This window comes from Chenopodium album, chromosome 13 (genome assembly GCF_948465745.1).
Source record: "Chenopodium album chromosome 13, dcCheAlbu1.1, whole genome shotgun sequence".
In the NCBI taxonomy this organism is placed as follows: Eukaryota; Viridiplantae; Streptophyta; class Magnoliopsida; order Caryophyllales; family Amaranthaceae; genus Chenopodium; species Chenopodium album.
In genome coordinates, this window is record NC_137846.1 from 4,754,249 (window position 1) to 4,777,522 (window position 23,274).

At 36.2% G+C, this 23,274-nt stretch overlaps 3 protein-coding genes across 7 annotated transcripts; 1 reads left to right on the forward strand and 2 right to left on the reverse strand.

The window, feature by feature from the left end:
* Positions 1–219: 219 nt before the first annotated feature.
* On the reverse strand, positions 220–5,730 carry LOC145576054 (uncharacterized). The gene is made up of 7 exons (XM_081633840.1): positions 5,470–5,730; positions 3,412–3,714; positions 2,823–3,031; positions 2,676–2,733; positions 2,490–2,579; positions 2,140–2,202; positions 220–1,912 (listed from the first exon to the last, which is right to left on the reverse strand). The coding sequence occupies exons 1-7, from the start codon at positions 5,638–5,640 to the stop codon at positions 503–505; spliced, it is 2,304 nt and encodes a 767-aa protein (XP_081489966.1). The 5' UTR covers positions 5,641–5,730; the 3' UTR covers positions 220–502.
* A 3,439-nt stretch (positions 5,731–9,169) lies between these two features.
* LOC145576055 (pentatricopeptide repeat-containing protein At1g34160-like) lies at positions 9,170–11,166 on the reverse strand. The gene has a single exon (XM_081633842.1). The coding sequence runs from the start codon at positions 11,074–11,076 to the stop codon at positions 9,331–9,333; it is 1,746 nt and encodes a 581-aa protein (XP_081489968.1). The 5' UTR covers positions 11,077–11,166; the 3' UTR covers positions 9,170–9,330.
* A 6,424-nt stretch (positions 11,167–17,590) lies between these two features.
* On the forward strand, positions 17,591–23,264 carry LOC145574337 (uncharacterized). 5 transcript variants are annotated; one of them, XM_081632099.1, is made up of 6 exons: positions 17,591–17,742; positions 18,042–18,143; positions 19,405–19,535; positions 20,065–22,036; positions 22,311–22,452; positions 22,916–23,264. In XM_081632099.1, exon 4 carries the CDS (start codon positions 20,155–20,157, stop codon positions 21,970–21,972), a length of 1,818 nt encoding a protein of 605 aa, XP_081488225.1. In that variant the 5' UTR covers positions 17,591–17,742; positions 18,042–18,143; positions 19,405–19,535; positions 20,065–20,154; the 3' UTR covers positions 21,973–22,036; positions 22,311–22,452; positions 22,916–23,264. The 5 variants fall into 5 exon arrangements, with proteins under 5 accessions (XP_081488225.1, XP_081488227.1, XP_081488223.1 ...); XM_081632101.1 differs by having other exon boundaries at positions 22,325–22,452; XM_081632097.1 differs by having other exon boundaries at positions 20,065–22,452.
* Positions 23,265–23,274: the final 10 nt, after the last annotated feature.

Sequence of the window (23,274 nt, forward strand, 5' to 3'; positions counted from 1 at the left end):
TCTACCTGTAGGCAACTTCATAAGTTACTACTCTTAAAAGAAATGCTGGTATTTCCTTATTATAGATATATACGAAGTATTAGATAAATGACAACCTTTGTGGCAATTGATGCAGAAAGGAGCCATAACTAGACATCAAAACCAACTTTGGTAGTTTAGACGAAGCTCACGTGCAGCTCCCCACAAATAAACATATTGATAAGCGATGATCATTCTCAATGATCCAGTAAGGTGTGATTGTCTTGGTATATATAGAGGCTATCAATATTACACAAGTATGTCATTTCTACACAGCTACAACCTGTTCATGAAAGTGGGCTCTCAATTCATCATTTCACCAAAAATGAGTACCACATCTTTCCTTACCAAGTAACCAGGATCATTAACAACTATTAAAAGGGCAGCAAATGTAGATTACAAAAGAGAAAATCTATAAATATTTCCAGGTGAAACTGTTCTCTGCACTTTGCTGCTTGGTGTTAGGTTTGCCAGAAGGAGAAGTTCATCGATTTGTTGGTACTGCCTGGCTCAATTTCATCAGTCTCCTGCCCCCATCATTTCTCCAAACCCCTCTAACTGAAGCAAGAATTGAGTCTTGATCAGGTCTAACCACCATCAGATCAGAGGCCAAGTCAGAACAGTTGCTATCTGGAACTGCTGATGCTGAACTTTCACCTAGGCGAGCCTTGAGGAACTTAGACTTTTTCTTCATCTTCTTTTTGCCTCCAGCTGTAGCTTCTCCTGGAGAATTGTTTGAGCCACCTCCACTCACATGACCCACATCTTCAATAATTGAAGTCTTGGAATTTTTTTCGAATGAACGTTCCACAACCTTTAATGAGGGAAAACCCTCTTCACGAGGCTTAGCATTCAACTTTAGATCCTTCAAATTATTTGCAATGCTATCCAACAAGGACTCCCCTTTAATGCCACCACCAGAATCTCCGCATTTTTCCTTTCCTTTATTGGAAAGTTTACTAGCAGTTGTTTTACAGCTCTCTTTCCTCGGCCTGTTTTCAATACTGTTTCCCAAACTGGTCATATGAATTTTCATGAGTTCCTTTTGCTTCTGTGGATCAGGACAAAGTCCAGCCAAGTCGACAATAAGATGAGCAAGGCCAAACTGATGAACATATGCAAAGTATTCTCCAGCACCAATCTCACCCTCACGATATTCTTTTGAAATTATTTTGAAGGCGGCATATTTGTCCTTGTCATATTCTAAGGAAGCACATATTTTCTCAACCAAGGACTTGTTCGCAGCCTTAATGTCATCTCCAATTAGTGTACCCTCATTAGATGCTTTATTAATGACATTTGGAGCTGATGAAGATGGGCCCACATCTTCAACATTACTAGTTAATGAATTTGCAGAACTAGCAGATGCAATGTCACTTGACATCGAAGTAAGCAGACTATAAGAGCTGATCGAGTTAGAGGATGGGGAGTGACCAACTGCCAAAGCTCCAATCTGACGTGAGATAATTGGGCTAGATTGTAATAAATGTTCTGCATCTGACACCCTAAGTTGCGATGAACTGATTGCTGGTGAGTGATTGATACCAATTTCCTCCGACTTCTTTCTAGATTTGCGCCGTCGTCTTTTTGATGATCTAGGCAGTGAAGGAAATTCCGGACCATTTAGAAGTACACTTCTGAAGTCCAGTGCTGCTCCCTGTCGGTGTCCTGAAGATGGCACAGTAGTTGCAGCAGAGCCAATATCACTAGTCTCCCTGTGAATAGGAATCGCTTGCACAGCTGATGTAGCATCATACAGTAAATTGGTGTTGGTTCTTTCACCATTAGCTGAATTAGCAGAAGGGGGTCGAACATTAGATGTCCCAGGAAGTGAACCATGTGCTCTTACATGGAGATCTTCGTCCCTTTCCCCATGATGAAAGCATGCACGTAGCTGTGTTATTATAATGTTTATTAAGTTAATCACAAGAATGGGATTTTCTACTGAGCATATGCAGCTTCTTAAAATAGAAACAGAGAAAACATAATTTAACAGACCACTAGCTAGTAGAAGTCCAGCCCATCTGGAGTTGATATATAGAGAATCAAAGCCCATCAGCTAGAATTCATAATGGCATATGTATTAATGAATTTGCAGATCAGTAGAGGGACCACAAATACCTGCAAAGCATTTTGGCGTTTTGAACGAGACATCGATCCACCATGTTCCAAAGCACTATGATGCTGAAAATAAGCAAAAGAATCCCATGAACCAACTGCATGAGCCAATTATTTTTAGCATACAAAGCTCAAGAAAATTTAGCCCCACATTCAGTGAGATTTTCATGTCATGAAAGAGTAACATTAGCATTAAGAAACTTAATTTGCAACCTAGGTGCCTAGGTGGTAAACAATCTTTAAAATCCAGGGCTTTCAGCTTTCCTCCATTAGACCAAGTGATCAGCTATGCCACCTAACTTACGCTTTCATCACAAACAAAAGTGAAGGAAGAAAAAAGGAGAAAAAGAGACCTTCATATCAGCTCTTGTCGAGAAAACAACAAACTTCTTCTCAAGGCATGTGTCATCCTCACAAAGAAAATGAGCTTCACGGAAGTGGTTCTGGGAAAGATGCAATATTTTTTACTGTTAATTAAAAAAAAAACAGAAAAAAAAAAAGAAGTGGAATGATATTGACAAGTGATACAAACAGCTAACCTCCAAGTCATTATAATCCTTGTAGTATTCAAATGGAGTAGACTCAGTAGAGTGCAGCCTGCAATGGATGGATTTTGGATGCAAGTAGTTTCACTTAAACTGAGAGAAAAACAAGTAAGCTTCTTACAAATAGAAAGCTCATTCTACCTCACGCATATGTGGCAAGTATAATGTTCAGTAGACATGTGGAAGTAAAGTTCATTATCACCATAAAATGGTCTCTGACAGAACTCGCATAATGGATGTCCAGAAAACCCACATCTTTCGTTTTCACTACCGTCAACATCAGAATCACCATAGCTTATATGCTGTCTTAACTGCACTCGACTATATAACTTCTGCTCAGATATGAAAACCTGCTTCAAAGTAATAATATAAATCTATCACATTAAAAGAAACATATGCATATAGATAAAGTGTAATAAACAGTAATGTCTGCCCACTGGAAGGCAAGAAGTAAAAATCAAAATATCTAATATAAAAAACCATGACGTAGGACCAATTACAAGGGACGAAACCAAACCAAGTTATGCTACCAAGCAACAATGAAACACTTCAATTTCAGCCACAAAGCATAAAAAATCAATAACAATTCTGCTCTCCATATGCTGCCAAAGGATGGAATTAAAAAAAAAAAAAAAGAGCAAAAAGGAACCACAATAAAATCTTAAGACTTGCTTTGCGTTCAATGATGGGATAAATGATCATGTGTTGTATTCAAATCAACATTTCTCACCTTCTTGTATTCTAAACAGAGACTGCAAAACAAAAGTTCATGTTGATGGGATAAATGATCTTTGAGTTGCTCAACACTCTTAATTTTCCCTCTTCTTCTGGAATTTCTTTTCCCTTCCACCCCCAACTTGTCACAAACACTGCATGAGAGCTTACACATAGCTTTGATGATCTTGTACTCATCCAAATCATCAAAGTATGCTTGTGTGTCCTCATGATACCAATATGATCCCACCTTACCATCTTTAGCATCAGCTGGAAGAATTGAAAAGTCATTTATTACCCTCGTGAGAGATCCTAATGCCTGCAGCAAGGAAGATTAATAATTAGATGATGAAACATAAATGGAACTGCTTCACAAAGTCAATAAAGTTGCAATTTTAGTGTCATTGCTCAATCAAGACGCTAAAATAGTAAGGTTCCATTCCGGACGCTAAAATACTCAAAATTACTGACCAGACTCCTAAACCAGTAAATTCACTTCAAATCCCAATCCGGACCTTGAATGATCCACAATTCAGATCGATACATACATTCCATAGTATAATTTATTAGCTGCCCACCAGATTCCAGTAACCTACAAATAAATCCACATATCGTACTTTCACCAATGGGCTAATCTATCCCATTTAAATTGCCTCAGTTCAAGATCTATAACCTCTCAAATTAGGATAAAGGTCCCCTAAGCACCAAATAGACATCTTTTCTCCTCCAATTTTAACAATAACCCTTCTCTCTGCGTCCTCTGGCCTCTGCATATTTACTTAACCTAGGAACCAAGTCCAATAGTAGGGTAATAGCACTCTTTCAAAACCTCTAAATGTCAACTCAAATACTTAGACCGTCATAATTCACATAATCCTGATAAAAATCTCCTTTGCTCGACCACTTTACATATTTTTGAAAACTAAAGCAAAACCAAATAAATTAAGATTCTAGGCCTCAATTCTCAAACAGTATAATTCGCCAATTTAAGTTTACTGTATAGTCCAAATCACATAAATTGAGATTCATTTCAAATTTATGTAGCTATTATTCATGCATCTCACGTTTCACTTCCATATTCAACTACAAAGGTACTTTTCTTATCACAAGTGTATTATTAAAAATATGCTTACTGTTCTGTATCCTTTTCACAATTTCATTGCTTTCTTAAGCATCCAAAATTCCAAACTTTCACTTCAATTCAACTTTTCGTTCCCAACATTTACCCATGACCGTGTTCATTTCCTAGCCCCCAACCTAGCAACAGTCCACATCTTTCATGTTTACTCTATCTCCATGAAAATCAATACACTAATTCTCCAATTGAAGCAATTCATAATCAACTGCCTATCTCAATGTAGCTAATGATTATGATGTCCCAATTACAAAGTACATAATTTTGTTCACTAAATACTCCTGCTATAAAACCTGATACCTAGCACAGTCATGACCGAGAAAGCAACATAACCACAACATAAACATAACAGTCAATTCATTGATATGGGATACTAAGGATTATACAAAGTTGGTTACAGAAACACCGCCTTCTGAAGCATATGCATTTCCAATGGGAGAAACTAGTACTACTATCTAAAGTCAATCAGACAACTTTTACTGTATCCAACAACACAATCATTCAACTCGGAAACCAGTAAACCACACACCCAAAAACAAAAACAGAAAGACAGATTTATACATGACAAAATCCAAAATTGCACCATTTTCCAATAATGTAGATAGCTTAAAATGTTCATTTTTTTTAAACCTTGAAAAATCCAAAAAAAAATTAAAACTTGGTACCCTAAACAAACCCAGAAATAACAATGAACAAGGAGAAAGCATAGATCAAAAGTAAAAATTATCCAAAAGGGGCAAAATTCACAAACCCTGAAAAATTGTCTCACATGGTCCCCCCAATCCCAGCACAAATATAATCAAATAAAAATAAATAAAAACTAATAAATGGGTATTTTAACAAAATTGATATAATTAAATTTTAATAAATCAAAATCGGGGACTTTATTAATTTTTTTTAAGTGGGTAATTAAGAGAAAAAAAAAAGAAGGAAAGAGACCCGGGTGATGAAGACGGAAGGAGAGAGAGACTGGCAAATGCAGCAACGGCGATCATCGCAGACGAATCGGAGACGAGCGATGCAGAGTGCGCAGACATCGCGGTGGCCGCACGGGCCGTACGCAACCCATTCGAGTGTTTCAGCACACACAGCACAGCTTCCGTCGTCCATTGTTGTTGGTGTTTCTCTCTCTTGGATTGATGAATCCCTGGATTTTCTCTCTCTAGGATGGAAAAAGGACAAAGGGAAATGGGAGTTTTAAGAGAGAGAAAGTAGGAGAATGTTGGGGGAACAAGGGAGTCAATTCGTAAGTTATACGACAGGTGGGACTGTGAGTGGGGATTGTGGGTGTGGTAAATATTGTTTTTTTTTACAGTAGATTAAATCCCTACCTTATAAATCCCTATCCCTATCTTATAAAAAGTAGAAACATACTTTTATGAATAGTGTAATGCCAATTATACCCTTCAAAATGTGTATTTACATATATACCCTCATTAATATGTAGATGTTATTTTAATGAATAGTGTTTAGACAACTATACCCTCTAAAATATTTATGTACTTTTATGCTTTCATAAATGTTAGTTGTCTTGAACATTTATACCACCTAAATATAGTTGATTACATATTTTCTCTTATTGTTTTTTTTAGGAAAAATTTCTCTTATTGTTGTGATTTAAAAGTCAAACCAAAAAAACTTTCAAGATATGACTAGTTATGATGCGCGCATCGCGCGCGTTAGCTGCCCTAGTTGAAAATAAGGGTAGAAAGTGGAGAGCTTGTTATATACATTCGGAAGTATAACCCAAAAAAATTAAATACAGTAAATAACTTCCATAAACAATGTTCATTAAGTTCCGTCTTTAAATATAAAGAATTGTCTAAAAAAAGTTATAACCTACTCCCTCCGTACCTAAATTTTTGCCCTATTTGACTTTTTGTGGTTTTCAAGACGCATTTTATTACGGTTTTATTTCCATTTTCATACGTGTAAAAATTATAAAAACTAGATATATAGTATTAATTAAATATATAATAAGATGAATCCAACAAGATCTCACATGACTATGGGTCTGGTCTCTTCAGCTTCAGTTCAGTTTAGCTCGGTTCAATTCAGTTCGATTCCTAATTGTTTTAATACGGAGTATAACCCAAAAAATAAAAAACTTCCATGAACATTTTTCATTAAGTTTCGTTTTAAATAAAAAGGAGCCGATCCCCATTCATATCAGATATCAACAAGGAATGTTAATATTATGGCATACTTGTAAATAACTTTAACTTGAAGTTTTTCTGAAAAGTGTTTGTAAAGTAGTGAAATGGTGACTTGGACTCCGTTGGTGGAATATTTAATTGGAAAAGTGTAACGGATCAAAAATTGACGGAATGTTTGATGCCGTCTACTTCATTTTGTCAAATCTGGGTAAATGTGGATATGAGGAGAGAGAGTCAGAAACTAGGAGAGAGAAACCAAAAGCTTAAGTAGGAGGAAAGGAACATGGTCGACGGTGGGTAATCCGGTACCACCGTCGCCGTCAGACAAACAATCAAGTTCGAGCGTCGTCGTGAATTTAGGAGGAAAGAGATATTGAAAGTTTGCGATTATGAAGTACTCCGTACTTAGTTAGATCATCCTTTAATTGTTAATCCAGATGGAAAGTATAATCACAAATAAATACTTTTCTCCCAGTTATAATCCTCTTCTTCACAACTAATTACAAGAAACCATTAATCATTTTTTTCCAAAATCAATCCACAATCAATTTATTTAATTTTCATTAACAGGCTAAAAAATACACAACATCGACACTAATATGAATCAAAAATCCTCTAACTGATAAACCATTAAAATTGAAGAACAATTCACCATTAAAATTACCTTATTTTTGGGATGAACTCCCATTCAGCAAATAACCTCCTGCGATTGCACGGTCATCAACTGTCAAATTAATCACAAAGTCTTAATTCCTCTCATTCATCGGTCAATCAATATTTATACATCACACATAGAAACCTAACTAACATAGGATCCTAATATATCTAACTTAGGAAAAGATAATACAAAAAAATATTCCCTAAAGATACTTTCTTATCTTAATATCCCCCTCAAGTTGAAGCATGAAAATCCCGAATACCCAACTTGGCAAGTAGTGTCTCGAACTGAGCCTCCCCAAGGCTTTGGTAAAAATGTCCGCGAGCTGCTCCGTCGTAGGAACATACAAAGGTGAAATCAAACCCTCTTTAATTGCATCTCTCACAAAATGCAAATCAATTTCAATGTGTTTCGTTCTCTCATAGAATACCGGATTTTTAGCAATGTACAAAGCTGACTGATTATCACAAAATAAATTCATACCCTGCGAATGTTGTACACCCAAAGCTCTTAGTAGTTGTTTCAACCACTTTAATTCACATGTCACGGCCGCCATTGCCCGATATTCCGCTTCTGCAGACGATGTAGAAAATGTGGGTTGTTTCTTGGTCCTCCAAGACACCGGTGAAAAACCGAGCAACACAAACCAACCTGTCAAAGATCTTCTAGTCAAAGGACAACTAGCCCAATCAAAGTCACACCAACCTTCAAGTCGCAATTTACTATCCGAGCGAAGAAGTATCCCTTGTCCTGGATTCTTCTTCAAGTAACGCACCACTCGAAGCGTGGCCTCCCAATGTCCTTCTTTCGATTCCTGCATAAACTGAGATAAAATATGAACGGGATATGCTAGATCCGGCCTAGTTACAGACAAGTAAATTAGACGCCCAACAAGTCGTCTATATTTTTCCACATCCTCCAATACTCTGCCTTCTGCAAGAGCTAATTTATGATTTTGTTGCATCGGGAAATCTGCAGGATTAGCCCAACAAACCAGTTTCAGAAATAATATCTAATGAATATTTCCGTTGACAAATATAAATTCCCCGCTTACTTCTCGCAACCTCAAGTCCTAGGAAGTACTTTAATACTCCCAGGTCCTTCATCTTGAAACAATATCCCAAGTATGCCTTAAATTTCGATAAGGCTACTTTAAGAAACCCTATTTTTTCTGAAACCCTCATTAGCTCGAGCTTGACATTAGGATTTCAGAAGGAGTGAAGAAGGTAGACAACAAAGTGACATAGCAAACGTTAACGTCGCCCCCATTTCAAAACGGGAAAAAAAGGAAAAACTTACAAAACGGCTTTAAATTTTTTCTTTACCTTTTTGCCCCTTACTAAACCATGTGAAATGACAGCTGTACCCTGATATTAACAACCTTCGTTGATATCAGATATGAACATGGATTTTCTCAATAAAAAGTATTGTCTAAAAAAATTATAACTTAATACGAGTACATTTTCTTACTTTGGCTTCTCATGTAAGGGCTATCAGATTTGTTTAGTTTTTGCCTATTGATATCCAAGATTTTTTTTAATTTTTATTTTTACAGTTCGGGTCTTCTCACCCTATCACGGGAATGGGGGGATGAGGATTGAACCCCCAACCACTTGAGGGGAACCATCCCTCCATCTCCTATATACTCATCAAACATATTTTTATTTTTATTTTTTTTTTGAGATACTTATCGAATATATTGATATTGACATAAACATATATGCCTAAATAATTGTATCAATAAATATGAAACAATTATATATGAAACAAAGGAAACATTTTGTTTTATTCAATTTTGTGCAAGCAAACACCCTCCATTACATCTTACAACAAAACTTGTGTAATGGACCTAATGGTACTAAGTTTGGAGATATATATACAGTAATTGGAGCAGCTGAGTTAATGATAAAGTTTTAGTGTACCTTGCAAATATTCAATACACTTCTACACCTAGCATGATCTCAATCCCTGTCTTTGCAGTACACACTACCAATAATCTCTACAAGAACAAGTTCCTTCCTTGAACCTATGAAATCGAGCTCGATCCCTGACTATGATTTCACGATTATAAACCTTTGACACTAGCTTAATCACAGCATGACAATCCACACATATTCGGAGGTTCTTGATAACTTGAATTGGGGTTTCATGGCTTGTTGTTAGCAACCCAAACGCCACAGCTAACTTCTCACTATGATAACACAACACATACTCTTTATCCTCTTCCCCGATGTCATGCAACACAAATCTCGTCCCTGGAACGTATCCATGCTCCTTAATCCTGTACATGATTTCATCCAGTTTTGCATAGATCGCTCTCCAACTTGGGTGGCTTTGATCGCCATTAATGAATTTGTGCAATACACCACCAACTTCAGTGTAGCTAAATCCAGGAACCTTTTTCGAATCCTTAATGTTCATCACCTCCCTAACTCGTCCTACATCATTCCACCTCTTATATGAAGCATATACATTTGACAGCAGCACAAAATCTCCACAGCTTTCTGATCCCATTTCAACAAGTTTTTGTGATGCAATTTCTGCCAATTCCACATTTCCATAAGTATTGCAAGCACCTAGCAAAGTTTGCCAAAGAACAATATCAGGCAAAATTGGCATCGATTTTATGATTTCATAAGCTTCACTAAGCCTCCCTGCTCTTCCCAACAGATCAACCACAGTGCCAAAATGCTTCACATTACGTACAATCCCTCTCTCCTCCATCGAGTTAAACAATCGATGCCCATCATCAACCAAACCAGCGTGGTTGCAAGCGCACAACACCCCAAGATAGGTTATAGGATCAGGGCAGACTCCAACATACTCCATCTCATCGAGAAGCTCGATTGCTTCAACCCCAAGTCCATGCATTGCAAACCCCATTACCATTGTGTTCCATGTAATAATATTCTTCTCACAACTCATGCTCCTAAACACATCATAAGCTTTATCCACAAATCCGCATTTACAATACATATCAATCACTGCATTACACACTATAACCTTCAAATTCAACCTCTCCTTCTTAACATAACACCACACCTTATCCCCTTCTTTCAGAGCCCCCATTTGAGAGCAAGCCGAAAGAGCACCGAGCACAGTAACATCATTCGCCTTCATCCCCATCCTACACACCCTATGAAACAACTCCAAAGCTTCATTAGGAAAACCCCCTTGAGCCAACCCACAAATCAAAGCATTCCAAGAAGCAACATCTCTCTCAGGCATTTCATCAAACACCTTCCGTGCATCCCCAAATTCCCCAACTTTACAATACAAATCCATTAATGTCGTCTGCAAAAGCAAATCCAACATAAACCCAGATCGAATAACGAGCGAATGCATCATATAACCCTCAAACTTTGCCAGAGCGCGCGCGCAAGCCTTGAGGGCGAAAGAGCAAGTGACAGCATCGGGCTTCTGCGGCGCGCGCAACATAGAGATGAAGAGGGTGAGCGCAATTTGGGGAGTTGAGCTCTGAGCATAGCCCCGAATGACGGGATTCCAGTCATATGTTAATGGGTTGTTGATGTAATTGAAGATGAGGGTTGCGTAAGAGAGACTGCCATAGGAGGAGATTGCGGTGAGCTCGATAAGTTTGAAGCGAGAGGAGAGAGAAAATTGGAAGAAACCAGAGGAAATGAGGTGGGATTGGATTTGTTTGATGTGAGAGAGAGAATTGCATTTTTGGATTGCGGTGTTGATGACGGTGGTGGTGGATTTGGCGATCATGCGGTGGAGCTTGCGGCGGAGCTTTTGAGAGTGTGTGTTGATGTGGTAAGGCGGGTAAGAGGGAAATTTTGAAAGCTTATTCAAATCGTAGGTACCCGCATAGGCACCCAATGATTTCGTTTTTTTCAAGTGTTACAGTTCGTTAACTCAAAGCTTTAGAAAGTTCGAAAGCATAAAATGTTGTTGTTTATACAAAGTAAATGATTTAATTCTACAAGCAAATACAAATACTACTCGTAATACTTTAATATACGAGTATACAATAAAAAGAATTCATTCATTTTCTTAATGTGTATACAACGTAATATAATCCCTTTATAAGGGCAAGTGGGCAACTAAGATACAAAGTAATACAAGTAAGACGGAAGTCTATTGCGGAGTGTTGTATGATCATGAATTAGAGATCAAAATTGTTGATTCATATAGAACTTGATCCAATGGTGGCAATTACACCTCCTTGGGTGCTAAAAAACATCTTCAGAGGAAAATATAGAAATCTTAGTAATTTGAAATGGTATTTAATGAGTATGAAGTATTTTAAGTAGTGTTTATATTTTTGATTTGATTTATTTTGTGTTATTATTGTTCTCTAGCTAGTGACAATTACAACAACAAACAAAATTACTGTCAAGGGAAGTGACTTGCATTGTTGAGAACCTTTTTAGCATAACAATAAATTTCTTTGGAGTACAAAATTATAGAATACCAAATTATGAGTAACATCTATTTTGTTTAACCTTGTTAGTTTAAGTAGTAAAAAAAAGTCACGTAACCAACTATGAAAATCTAAAATTTATTTATTATCATGTTAGGAATTGAAAATAAAAAATTATTCTATGCTCTTTCTCCAATCTAATAGGGGGGACAAAGGAAAGAATATACTTTGTAGAAACACAGAGAAACATACTACTAAAACTATTATAATTAATTAAATAACAGCATCACAATACATAAACAAATAACATCATCACATTACATTTAACACAAACACACTGAATAACTAGGATAGTAACAAACCACACATACAGACGATACATGACATATAATTAAAGCTAACTACCTCAACTAGGATACTAACAACCAAATCTGATCTTAATTAAGACTCAAACAGAACCAAACTTACAACATACTACTTCATCTTACTCTCTAATTAAGGACTTAAAACTAGCTAGCTAATCTAGGCCCCCTCCTTTCAAGGGAAGGGTAAAGGGGTGTTGCTCCCAATTCCACCTCCACTACTACCACCAGTAGAACCCGGGTTCGTGGGTTGGACACGAACACAACCAAGACTCGGGACAGAGCAAAAGTCCACAGACGAGCCTCGACCCAGCCCGGTCCCTGACCCAAACCCAGCTCCTCCAGGGCTTGGAAATATGCCACCAAACCCTCCAAAGAAGTTCTCAGGATGCACCGCCTTTTCACCTTTCTTCGGCTCCTCTTTCAGATCCCTAGCACCCTCAACAGACCATGACATTGCAAGTAGTCCTACAACAACTACAAGGATAGTAAAACCCCACACTATCTTAGAACTCACAACTCTCCCCATCCTCTCAGCTCTCTTTCTTTTACTACTAGGGCAAGTAAAGGGTATGTACATGTCCTAGAAGTGTAAGGAAGGTCCCTTTATATTGGACTTGGAGCTTTAAAGAAAAAACCCTACTTATTTGGTACGTACATTATTATAGTATGGTATGATAATATGACTAGTAAGTAGTAATGAATTTATTGCACAAAGAGTGACCCCAACAACCAAAGTACAAGAATATTAATGCAGTAATTTAATTTCTTTTGTGAAGTAGTATAAGCAGCAGTATAAGTATGCAATATTAGATTTCTCAGGAGAAACGTACTCTCTATTCTAACACATTAACCTACTCGATCGGTCAAATGGTGTGATGATGTGAATGATCGACTAGCTAGAAGCCCAGAACTTTCAACGTACATATACCGTATAATATAATACTCATTAAATTGTACAGCTTTCGACATTTTTTAAGTTCTAAACGTACGTGTATATAGACCTTAAATTAGCTCTTATAGAAGGAAGGTAGATAAACATTAGAGGCTTATTTGATAAGGAGTAATAAATGTCATGGAGATGTTAATAAATTGAATTTGCAAGGTTATAAATTCTATTCCAAAGTTCATATTGATGATGACACTATTCATCTCCAAACATCTGTATTTTTCATGAATCCATTTCTTATAGCTAGGCACTTGGACATGCACGTGGTTAAGTGCTACAGTACTTATTAAGTAATGAAAATTAATAATGAAAAGGTAGATATATAAAGATGAACAATTTTATCATGAATACCGGAGTAAAAATTTTCTCACAATGTTATGGTATTCGTAATTTCACTTTTAACTTCTTGTAATATATCCTAATGTCCATTACTTACTTTGCACCCCCAAATAAAAAACAAAAAAATAAAACATCCATTTCTTAGCTTGGTACATACTTACAAGTTACAAGTCTTACAACTCTTATAAGTACATAATTTATTAACCTTTGTATCTTCAAGAGTCAAGACTTTACCTTAAAAAGTTAAAAGTAGTTCTTTTTTATTTTTTATTTTTGTTAAAAAAAAGGGTTAAAAGTACATATATTCAATAAATATTTATTTCCACAACTAGCTTTGTATCTTATTGCTTAATGTTTATGTAAAATAAATGAAACATTAATTGAAATGTATGTTTACAAACATTGAAACAATAATAACTTCAGTTTTAATAAGACACAACGCTTTAAATTTAATGTTTATAACCTTGTGTTAAATATAGGTAAATGCAGGTGCAGGGTGCACCTTGCAGGAGCTGTAGTTATGAATTTTGGACCCGTTTACCGTATTTGATATCCGTTTATACATTTTGTTTTCTTTCATTACCCGTTATTGTTCAATTAAGGTAATCAATATTCAATACTTTCAATTGAATTTTTAAAAATAAATTCAATATTCAATTCTTCTAACTACCACTTCAAATGTTAAGAAAAGGATTTCGGGGTGGAATGCAATTTGCCTATCACAGTCACAAAAGATAGTTCTTATCAACTCAGTCCTCATGGCAATAGCATCCCATATCCTAAATTGTTTTGAGATGCCGGTTTATATTGCTAATAAAATTGACTCGCTGTTAGCGACCTTTCTATGGGCAAACAAGGAGAACAAAGGAATGCACTGGGTTAGTAAGGATAAAGTGAGTCTCCCAAAGGGTATGGGGGGGGGTTGGGGATTCGAAGTTTGGGGTGTTTCAATAAAGCGTTACTGATGAAGCAAGCATGGAGATTATCTCAGAACCCACAGCTTTTGCTTTCAAAGGTGTGTGCAGCTCATTTTCAGAACCAGATCACTAAGGGAGTGCCGGCCAGGGTCCAGAATAGAAACTACTCTTGGGGAATGCGAGGTTTGGTAAACGCAAGGAATACTCTTATCAAGGGTTGTAGTTGGAAGATAGGAAATGCGAGTTCGGTGCTAGCTGGCAAGGATAGGTGGATGGCATGAAAGGTTCTTGAATTTCACCCTGGAGTCACTTTAGAGCAGGCCAATAACTCGAAGGTGAGTCATTTCATCTCCCCAACTGATAACAGTTGGAATCTTTCTAGACTACATACTGCTTTCGTGCAGGAAGATGCTTCGTTGATTGCTAGTTTGGAATTACCGAACCTAGATGTTGATGACTTTCTGTACTCGGGTTACCACAAGTCTAGCTGTTATACAGTCAAAACGGGGTATGCGTTCCTTAAACAGTCTACTGCACCATAGACACACGACAATATTCTAGATATATATAAAACACTGTGGTCGCTTGATATTCTGCCAAAATGGAAACTGTTTATGTGGAAACTCCTTAGGAATGGAATTGCAACACAGTGTAATCTGGGTAGAAGAGGATTGGGGATTAATATTCAGTGTGACCTCTGTGGGTCTTAGGAGGAGGATTTACAACACTTGTTCAGATTTTGCACTTCTGGTCAAGATGCTTGGAGGGGTGGAATTTTACAAATCCACTCACAAATCTAATGCAGACCAATCCTTTGAAGATTGGATCCTGTACTATATCCGGCTTTTCATATGCCAGGATGGTTACCATGGTCATAGAACCACGTTTTTTATTGCAACTCTGTGGGGGTTGTGGATTTCGAGGAATAATAGGGTCTTTAACGTCCCGGGTACAGTCGGTATTTCTATACCATCCATTATTTGCGAGGGTCTTCGCCAGCAGGGCATTTTTTCTACAGGGACAGATAATATGCTTAGATCCTTACACCCACCGGAACAGATCGCTGACCACCCTCCCGGGTTTCTACGAGCTATTTTACAAGACTCGGGTGAAGGGTTGAGGCCCACGGTCATTCTGGTCTATGGGTCTTGGAATAGGCACACTCATAGATCAGGAATAAGGTGGTGCCTAGAGTTTGGGGAGTACGAGGAACAGGGGTCATTGGGTGGAGCTTCCCATGGGTTGGCACAATCAGCATTACATGTGGAAATGAATGCTTGCTTGGAGGGGCTTCAGTGGGCTATCAAACGAATGCTACATGCTGTTACTATTTATACCGATTCATGTTCTTTGGTTTACTCACTCAGGAATTTAAAGGGTCAGGATATTACTCTTAGATGGATGGTGGATCATATCCGTCAGCTCAGTCGAGAATTTAATTGGTGCAGCGTTCACAAAGTGCAGCGGGACGTGGTCCAAAAGGCCCACAACCTTGCTACGACTGCAAACTCTAGTCTTACTTCTTTTAATTATTTTATGTAGTGTGTCGTTTAAGCTTATGTCAAAAAAAAAAAAAATACCACTTCAAAAATCCTGACTTTGCCAATATTTTATGCACTGGAATTAGTATGCCACAACACAACCTATAAAGGCTATAATTTAAGTAAGATGTAAAAATTTAGACTACACTTCAATAGCTAGATTAATTGTTTGTCCATTATACTTCTTCCGTTTTTTAATAGTTGCAATACACCCTTTTTCACGGTATTTAATAAAATTGGGGTTCACATGTTTTAATATACTTAAAAATGCAGTGAGAGGTTGTTAAAAGTATAATTTACTGGGCTAAACTTTAAATAAGGGAATAGTGCAACTTTTCCTCAAAAGAACTTTCCAATTATAGTGTGTTGCAAGTATTATGCCATTTCGATTTTAGAAAAGTGTTGCAAGTATTAAGAAACGGAAGAAGTATATCTTTTTGCTGAGTTATTATGTACATAAACTATAAAGGGTATTTAGACATTTGATAAATGATTTTCTTGGTGAATTTTTGAGTGATTTTTAGCTTTTTTTATATATATAAAAAAGATAATGAGTAAGGGATGTTCAACCGTCTAAGCCTGGACCAAACCAGAATTTCAAAATTCAAGAATAGGAGATGGGACCGGTTTTGCTCTAATCATACTACTCGAACCGGATTGGTTTGTACCGCTTTTTTGTATTTTCTATATTTTTGAAAATGTTTTTATTATATTATGAGAAAAAAAAAATCTATAAGGAAAATTATTTTGATGCCTATTTTGAACATCTAAAATGAAATAAATCATAATATAAAAATATTTAATTCATAGCATATTGATCATAAAAATTAAACATATTAAAGGTTTTATTTGTAATTATAAACAAAAAAACCGGTCTGGTCCAAGACCGGATTTTAAGGGGTTTTGGACCAATCTGGATCGAAGACTGTTTTTTAAATTTCTAAACCCGGAGACCGAATGGGTTTCTTCGGTTCGAGGCCAGTCCGATCCAAACCTGTTTTTGAACACCCCTAAATATGACTCCATCCTATGTTTTTAATAATTAAAATTCTTATTTTACTATCATATAATTCATATGTATATATATCTTCACACTATTTACACAATCTGCTCTCTTGCTTAATCCACTTTTTTTGGTGTTCATTGTTTTTATTTCTAATGTTCTCTACTTCTTTTGAATTAGCCTTTTATGTCCTTCTAGGGAGATGTTATGCATGCATTTCTTGTTTTAGGGTATGTCATTTTGATATAAGTGCATAGCTAGTAAAGGGTGTTCAAACTAGTCAAGATTAGAAAAATGGATTGGATCAAACCGGATAGACCCTAATCAATTTATACTAAAGAGAGTTGTTCCAGTCTTTAAGTTACGAAAATTAAAATTCCGACCTTCGGTCCATCATGAATATAACCTCTATACTTTGTAATGTTTAATTTTTTTCTTCCAATTTGCTAGATATATATATTTATATTATAAGTGATTATTGTATAAGTTAGATGTTCAAAATAAACATTGAACATTATTTTTCCAAATATATATATATATATTATAATAGTGCTAGAAATTCTAATTTTACTAGTGTTGTTTTGTTAGAAAAACTTTACAAGTGATTAAAAGCATATACGTAATATAAAAAAAATTTAACTGTTTCGGTCCGGTCCGGTCCGAGCCATGTCCTAGCAAAACTATTCCAAGGTTAACATCTATGTGCGCGTGCTTGGGTGCAACGTCTAGCAAAAGTAGCAATTGTAAACTCTCATTCGACCTCCCAAAAGCTCCCGAGTCACACCCTATTTTCGCTGAGAACTGATTACGAAAATTTAAGAATTGAGAAGATGATGATGATGATGATGATGATGATGATGATGGAGACGATGAAGAGTACAGCACTGCGTTTTAATGGCGGTACTGATCTCTCTTTCCTCCTTTTAACCTAATTTCTTCCCCCTTTCATTTTCATTATCAATATTTTTCCCATTTTTCCAATCAAAATAAAGTTCTAATTGATGATCGTCACTTATTTATCAATTCTGTAAAGAACAATGCAAATTAGGGTTTTCGGATCTCAAACTTCCGATGTCTCTCTTCCATGAATTGACTTGTTTGCGTCCTCTTCCTTTTGTCATCGTTTTCAATCAGCTCTTGACTGCCATTTCCAAATTCAAACGCCTTCATCCTCACTCCACCATTATCTCTCTTTCCAGGCACCTTCAATTACTGGGTATTCGACCTGATAGGAGACCAGCACCTTCTAAATTCATGATTGAAAATGGAGACCTAGTTATGGAAATACTGATCTGATTCAGGTATCTTCTACTTGTAATTATTTTGCTCACTCTTGTTTTATCTTGTATTTTATTCAAAAAAGTATGATTAAATGCACAAATTACTTATTAGTTTACTATATACTATTGTGTATTTGTGTTAAATCAATATCTTGAGCGAGGTTGAAAAGTGGACAATAGTGAAGTGTTTATTTATAGACAATTAAGCATGGTCGTGAGTGTGTTAAGTAATAGATTTAATGTGTATATCATTCAGTATAGTATTGGAGATTCAGAGTTAAGAACGCGTAAAATGTACTTAAAGTAGATGATTCTTATATAGATTGTCTTAATTGATTAATGTCTTGGATAGTTCCAATTTTGTTATGCTAAGGAGTTGAGAAGTGGTCACTGCTTTAATTCTTGGTCTCTGAAACTAACTCTGATAATCCTAATATCAAGTCAACAATACTGCTTATTTAAATATGAATCACGTATAAATCCTTAATCAGTTGCAATTTTGTCTTCAAATATGCTGACATGTATGTATTATTGATTGTTTCAATATTACTGTCATTAATACATGCATCTGCTAATTAAGTACTCTGTGTTAAATATTTCAAGCTTGTATGATTCCTTCTCCAAAATAAAATTGTCAATACAGACTATGTATGTACGGAGTATTTACCAATAAACTTGAGGCACTTCAATTTCATAGCAATGTCCACTAGGCCATTATATAACATAAATCCCAAAAAAAAAAAAAAAAAAAAATAGAACTCATTTTGGGGTAGAAAAGGGGGTGGGAATTATGTTGAATCTTTTGGTTTGATTGAACACTGATGTTCTTGGGTTTCTTATGGTTATGATCACTTTAAAAAGCAATGTTGTACCCCGTGTATCGGTGTATGTGAATGATGAAGTACCTGCTTGGTACCAAGCGGATAAAATTTCGTTTAAAATTAGTAAATAACTGAAACTTTACTTTTTGAGCCCTATAAACGTAATTTGACAACTTGATCTTTGTAAAGACTTGGGAGGTCAATGATTCTTATTAATCTCATTTGTCAATATTTGTTCCCAAATGACAGGCAGTTCTTATCTTTTTTCTTTTTCCAATGGTTTTCGAGAATATTTGTTAGTGTAGGGTGCTAAGAATATGTAATTTCTTTTGTATGCTAGTAACATAATTATGTGAATATGATTTAACATACAGCATTGTACTGCTTTTTTTTTTTTTTTCTTTTTTTTTTTTGGTTTTGTCACCCAGTTATGTGTCTCACTCTTTTTAAATAATCTGCAGGTTGTATGCGAAGAGATTTCTCCACCTCGTGAAGAAGTATTGCCTGGAGATTTCTCAACCTGGTCTTGAGCCTAATAATGGTTTGAGTGTTTGAAATGGGAGATGAGTCAGATGACTAAAGAAGTTCGCAAGTATGCCTTCTATTCTGAATTATGTAGTCAATATATGTCATCCTTTTCCTCTCATTGTGACTTAATTCTCTTTGTGTGGACCAGTGATACTATGGAGAAAATGAGGAGAAATTTTTTTAATTAGGTCCTATTTGATAGTTTTTGAAAACTTGTACTTGATAGTAGCATTAAAGGTATGGTTAGTGTTTTAATCAAGTCAAAACACCGCTTGAAAAAAGTAAGAGTATTTGGCAAGTTAGTGTTGGACTGTTGGTATAGGTAGCATTTAGATAGCTTTTCTCAAACGTTTATAATAATACTTCGTTTTAAAATAGCGGGTAGCGTTTAAGATATTTTGGTTACTTTTTAAAACAATTTTTATAGATATTTTAGTTTAATTTTTTTGTTGCAATCCCTACCTCACATTTATACTATCAAATGTAGTTTTAACACCTAACCATCACCCGATACTAATTGATAGCTACTCGTAATACCTGAAAGTTATTTGACCGCTGAAAGTTACCCGATACTGGTACTTTTAACCAAACAGGACCTTGAAGACACAGAAGCAACGCTGGCCAGCAACACCTTGTCACCCTTCAATCTTCGTCTTGAGGAAAATTTACAAGAAAACTGAAAGATGAAGATTCAAGCTCTGCGTTTTCATGCCGGTACTTCTCTTTTTCTTCCTTTTTCCCTTTTTTCTTCCTTCTCCCCTTTTTATTTTCGAAAACTCTCCCATTTTTGCAGTAAAAGAATTGTTGCTATTGATGACCATAATTTAATTCCCAATTCTATTAGAGAACAATGCAAATTAGGGTTTTCCGATCTTAAACTTCCACAATCTCTCTTCAATCAATTGACCTCTTTGCGCCCTCTTCCTTCTATCGTTGTTTTCTGCCAACTCTTTACTGCCATTTCCAAGCTGAAACACCTTCATCCTCATTCCACCATTATTTCTCTCTCCAGACGCCTTGAATTACTCGGCCTTCCTCCTAACCATTATTCGCTCAACATTCTCGCCAATTCTTACTGCCATTTAGGCTGTATTGATTTCGGGTTTTCTCTTCTCGGCAAAAGTCTTAAGCTTGGTTATCCCCCTGATTGTGTTACCTTTACTACCTTAATTAATGGCTATGTCCACTGTGGTAAGCTTCCCCTTGCTACTCAGCTGTTGAATAAGATTATCAACTTAGGTTTCCAACCTAATATTGTTACTTATGGTGCTATTTTCAAAGGCCTTTGTAGAATTGGCGACAATGCTAGTGCTCTAACTTTGCTTACCAAAATGCATTCTGCTACTCATTGTAAGCCTGGTCTTGTCATATACAACACTATTATTGATAGTCTCTGTAAGGACAGGCTATTACAACAAGCTATGGACCTTTTCTCCACTATGAAACACGAGGGCATTCAACCCGATGTTGTCACCTATAATACTTTGATTCGAGGCTTCTACAATTCTGGATGCAGGGTAGAGGCTAAACATGTGTTGACTGAGATGTTAGGAAGCAACGTAGCTCCAAATGTTAACACCTATAGCATGCTGGTTGACATGTTTTGTAAAGATGGTAATGTTGAGGAAGCACAATCCACACTGCAGCTCATGACTCACAAAGGTGTAGCTCCAAACATCATTACTTACAATGCTTTACTTGATGGTTATTGTTTGCGTGGTCAAATGCAAGATGCAGAAAAGCTACTTGATATCATGGCCGAAAGTGGTTGTGAGCCTAATATAGTAAGTTTTAGTACTATGATCAATGGATATGTCAAACTCAAAAACATTGACAAGGCTCATACTATATTAAAAAATATGTTTCAGAAAGGTATAACACCAGATGTTGTAATCTATACCACTCTTATTCATGGCTTGTGTAAAGCCAATAGACTTACACTTGCACGCCAGTTGTTCACAGATATGCAAGCTCATGGAGTTACACCTGATGTTGTCACATATAATTCATTGATTGATGGCCTGTGCAAAAGTGCACATCTTGACGAGGCAGTGGCAGTACTTGAAGATATGGAGGATAAAGGTGTTATGGCTGATATTTTCACTTACAGCATCCTTATGGATAATTTGTGTGAGGCTGGACAATTAGAAGATGCAGCAACTTTCTTTTCTCATCTTGTATCCAAGGGTCTGCAACCTAATTGTAAGACATACAATATACTGGTTAAAGGCTACTGCAAGAAAGGGCTCATGACTGAAGCTGCTCGGTTATTGGGGATAATGGAGGACAACGATTGTTTCCCTGATGGTATCACCTATAATACAATCATCAGAGGATATATTCTCATTAATGACTTCGCAAAAGCATTATACTATCGTGATCTTATGGTCAGCAACGGGTTTGAAGCTGATGCAGCCACTTTCGCATTATTTGTTGACCTCTTGTCTTCTGATAGTACAAGTAACTCAACCAAGGGCCTGCTTCAGAAGTTTATTAAATGAATTGTAGTGCAAGTTTGCTAAGATCGGTTGAACCTCAGATATCAATCAAATTGTTTTTCTCAAGGTATTATAGTTATCTTTCTATTACAGTAATTAACTGCTAATGCTAGGGTCTCTAATCTTTTCCATGACTTTCCAATTGTAAAGTGTCAAGAAGTGAAACTTGTATTATGCTGTGTGCTGTAGTAAAGTTCATTGCTCTGTTTTTTCCCTTCTTCTTCTATACTGTTCAGTGCATTTTCTGAAACACTAGAAATCTCAGTCTGTTTATGTGATAAGGCTTTAAGGTCTGATATTGCAATTACTGTATCTACTATTTTCTGAGCCCGGATCCATAGCTTGTCTCAACCAGAGGACTAGAAGTGGGAAATAACAAGACGCCAGATAACCAAGCTCATGTTAGGAGACCAGCACCTTCTGATTTTCTGAATTTATGATTGGAAATGGAAAATTAGCTATGGAAATACTGATTTGATGCAGGTATCTTTTAATTATTTTGCTCGCTCTTGTTTTATCTTGTGTATTATTCAAAAAAGTACGAATAAATGTACAAATTACTTAAGCTTATTATACTATTGTGTTAAATGACTTAAATCAATATTTTGAGGTTGAAAAGTGGACAATAGCTCGGTGTTATGTATAGACAAGTAAGCATGGTCGTGAGTGTGTGAAGTAATAGATTTAATGTGTATCATTTAGTATAGTATTGGAGATTCAGAGTTAAGAACGCGTAAAATTTACTTAAAAAAGATGATTCTTATATAGAGTATTAGCGTGTCTTAATTAATCTCTATCTTGGATAGTTCCCAATTTACTATGCTTAGGTGAGTTACATTCTGCAGAATTGCAAATGGTCAGTAGCAGCTTAATAGTTTCATCTGTATGTAGTTTTCTTAAGAATTAACATACTGTAATCATATTCTCTTGGAACTTTCTTTGGCAGGTTGGTTTGAATTCGAAGCCTATTGACAGGCAGGGAGCCCCAACGGCAATCCACCAATCCTAGTACGGAGTAATATTTTTAATAAGTAGTCTAAATACCAACTACCAAGTGGTCACTCTAATTCTTTATCTCTGAAACTCTGATGATCCTAATATCAAGTCACATTACTTGTTTTTTTAATATGAATCACACATATCAAGTCTTAATCAAATGTAACTGTCTATGTATATGCTGTCATATATGTATAAGTGATGGGTTCAATATTACTGTCATTAATACATGCATCTGCTAATTAATTACTTCATATTTCTTATTTCAAACTTGTACGATTCATTTTTACCAATAAACTTGAGGCACTT

What these genes read in the sequence shown, in the direction of transcription:
- LOC145576055 (XM_081633842.1), bottom strand. Translation starts at nt 11,076, where the DNA reads ATGATCGCCAAATCCACCACCACCGTCATCAACACCGCAATCCAAAAA.
- LOC145574337 (XM_081632098.1), top strand. Translation starts at nt 20,155, where the DNA reads ATGAAGATTCAAGCTCTGCGTTTTCATGCCGGTACTTCTCTTTTTCTT.
- LOC145576054 (XM_081633840.1), bottom strand. Translation starts at nt 5,640, where the DNA reads ATGGACGACGGAAGCTGTGCTGTGTGTGCTGAAACACTCGAATGGGTT. An exon ending in CTTCCGTCTTCATCACCCGG is followed by an intron (nt 3,715 to 5,469) that starts GTCTCTTTCCTT and finishes TCCTTGCTGCAG; the next exon opens with GCATTAGGATCTCTCACGAG. An exon ending in TCTGTTTAGAATACAAGAAG is followed by an intron (nt 3,032 to 3,411) that starts GTGAGAAATGTT and finishes ACTTTGAAGCAG; the next exon opens with GTTTTCATATCTGAGCAGAA.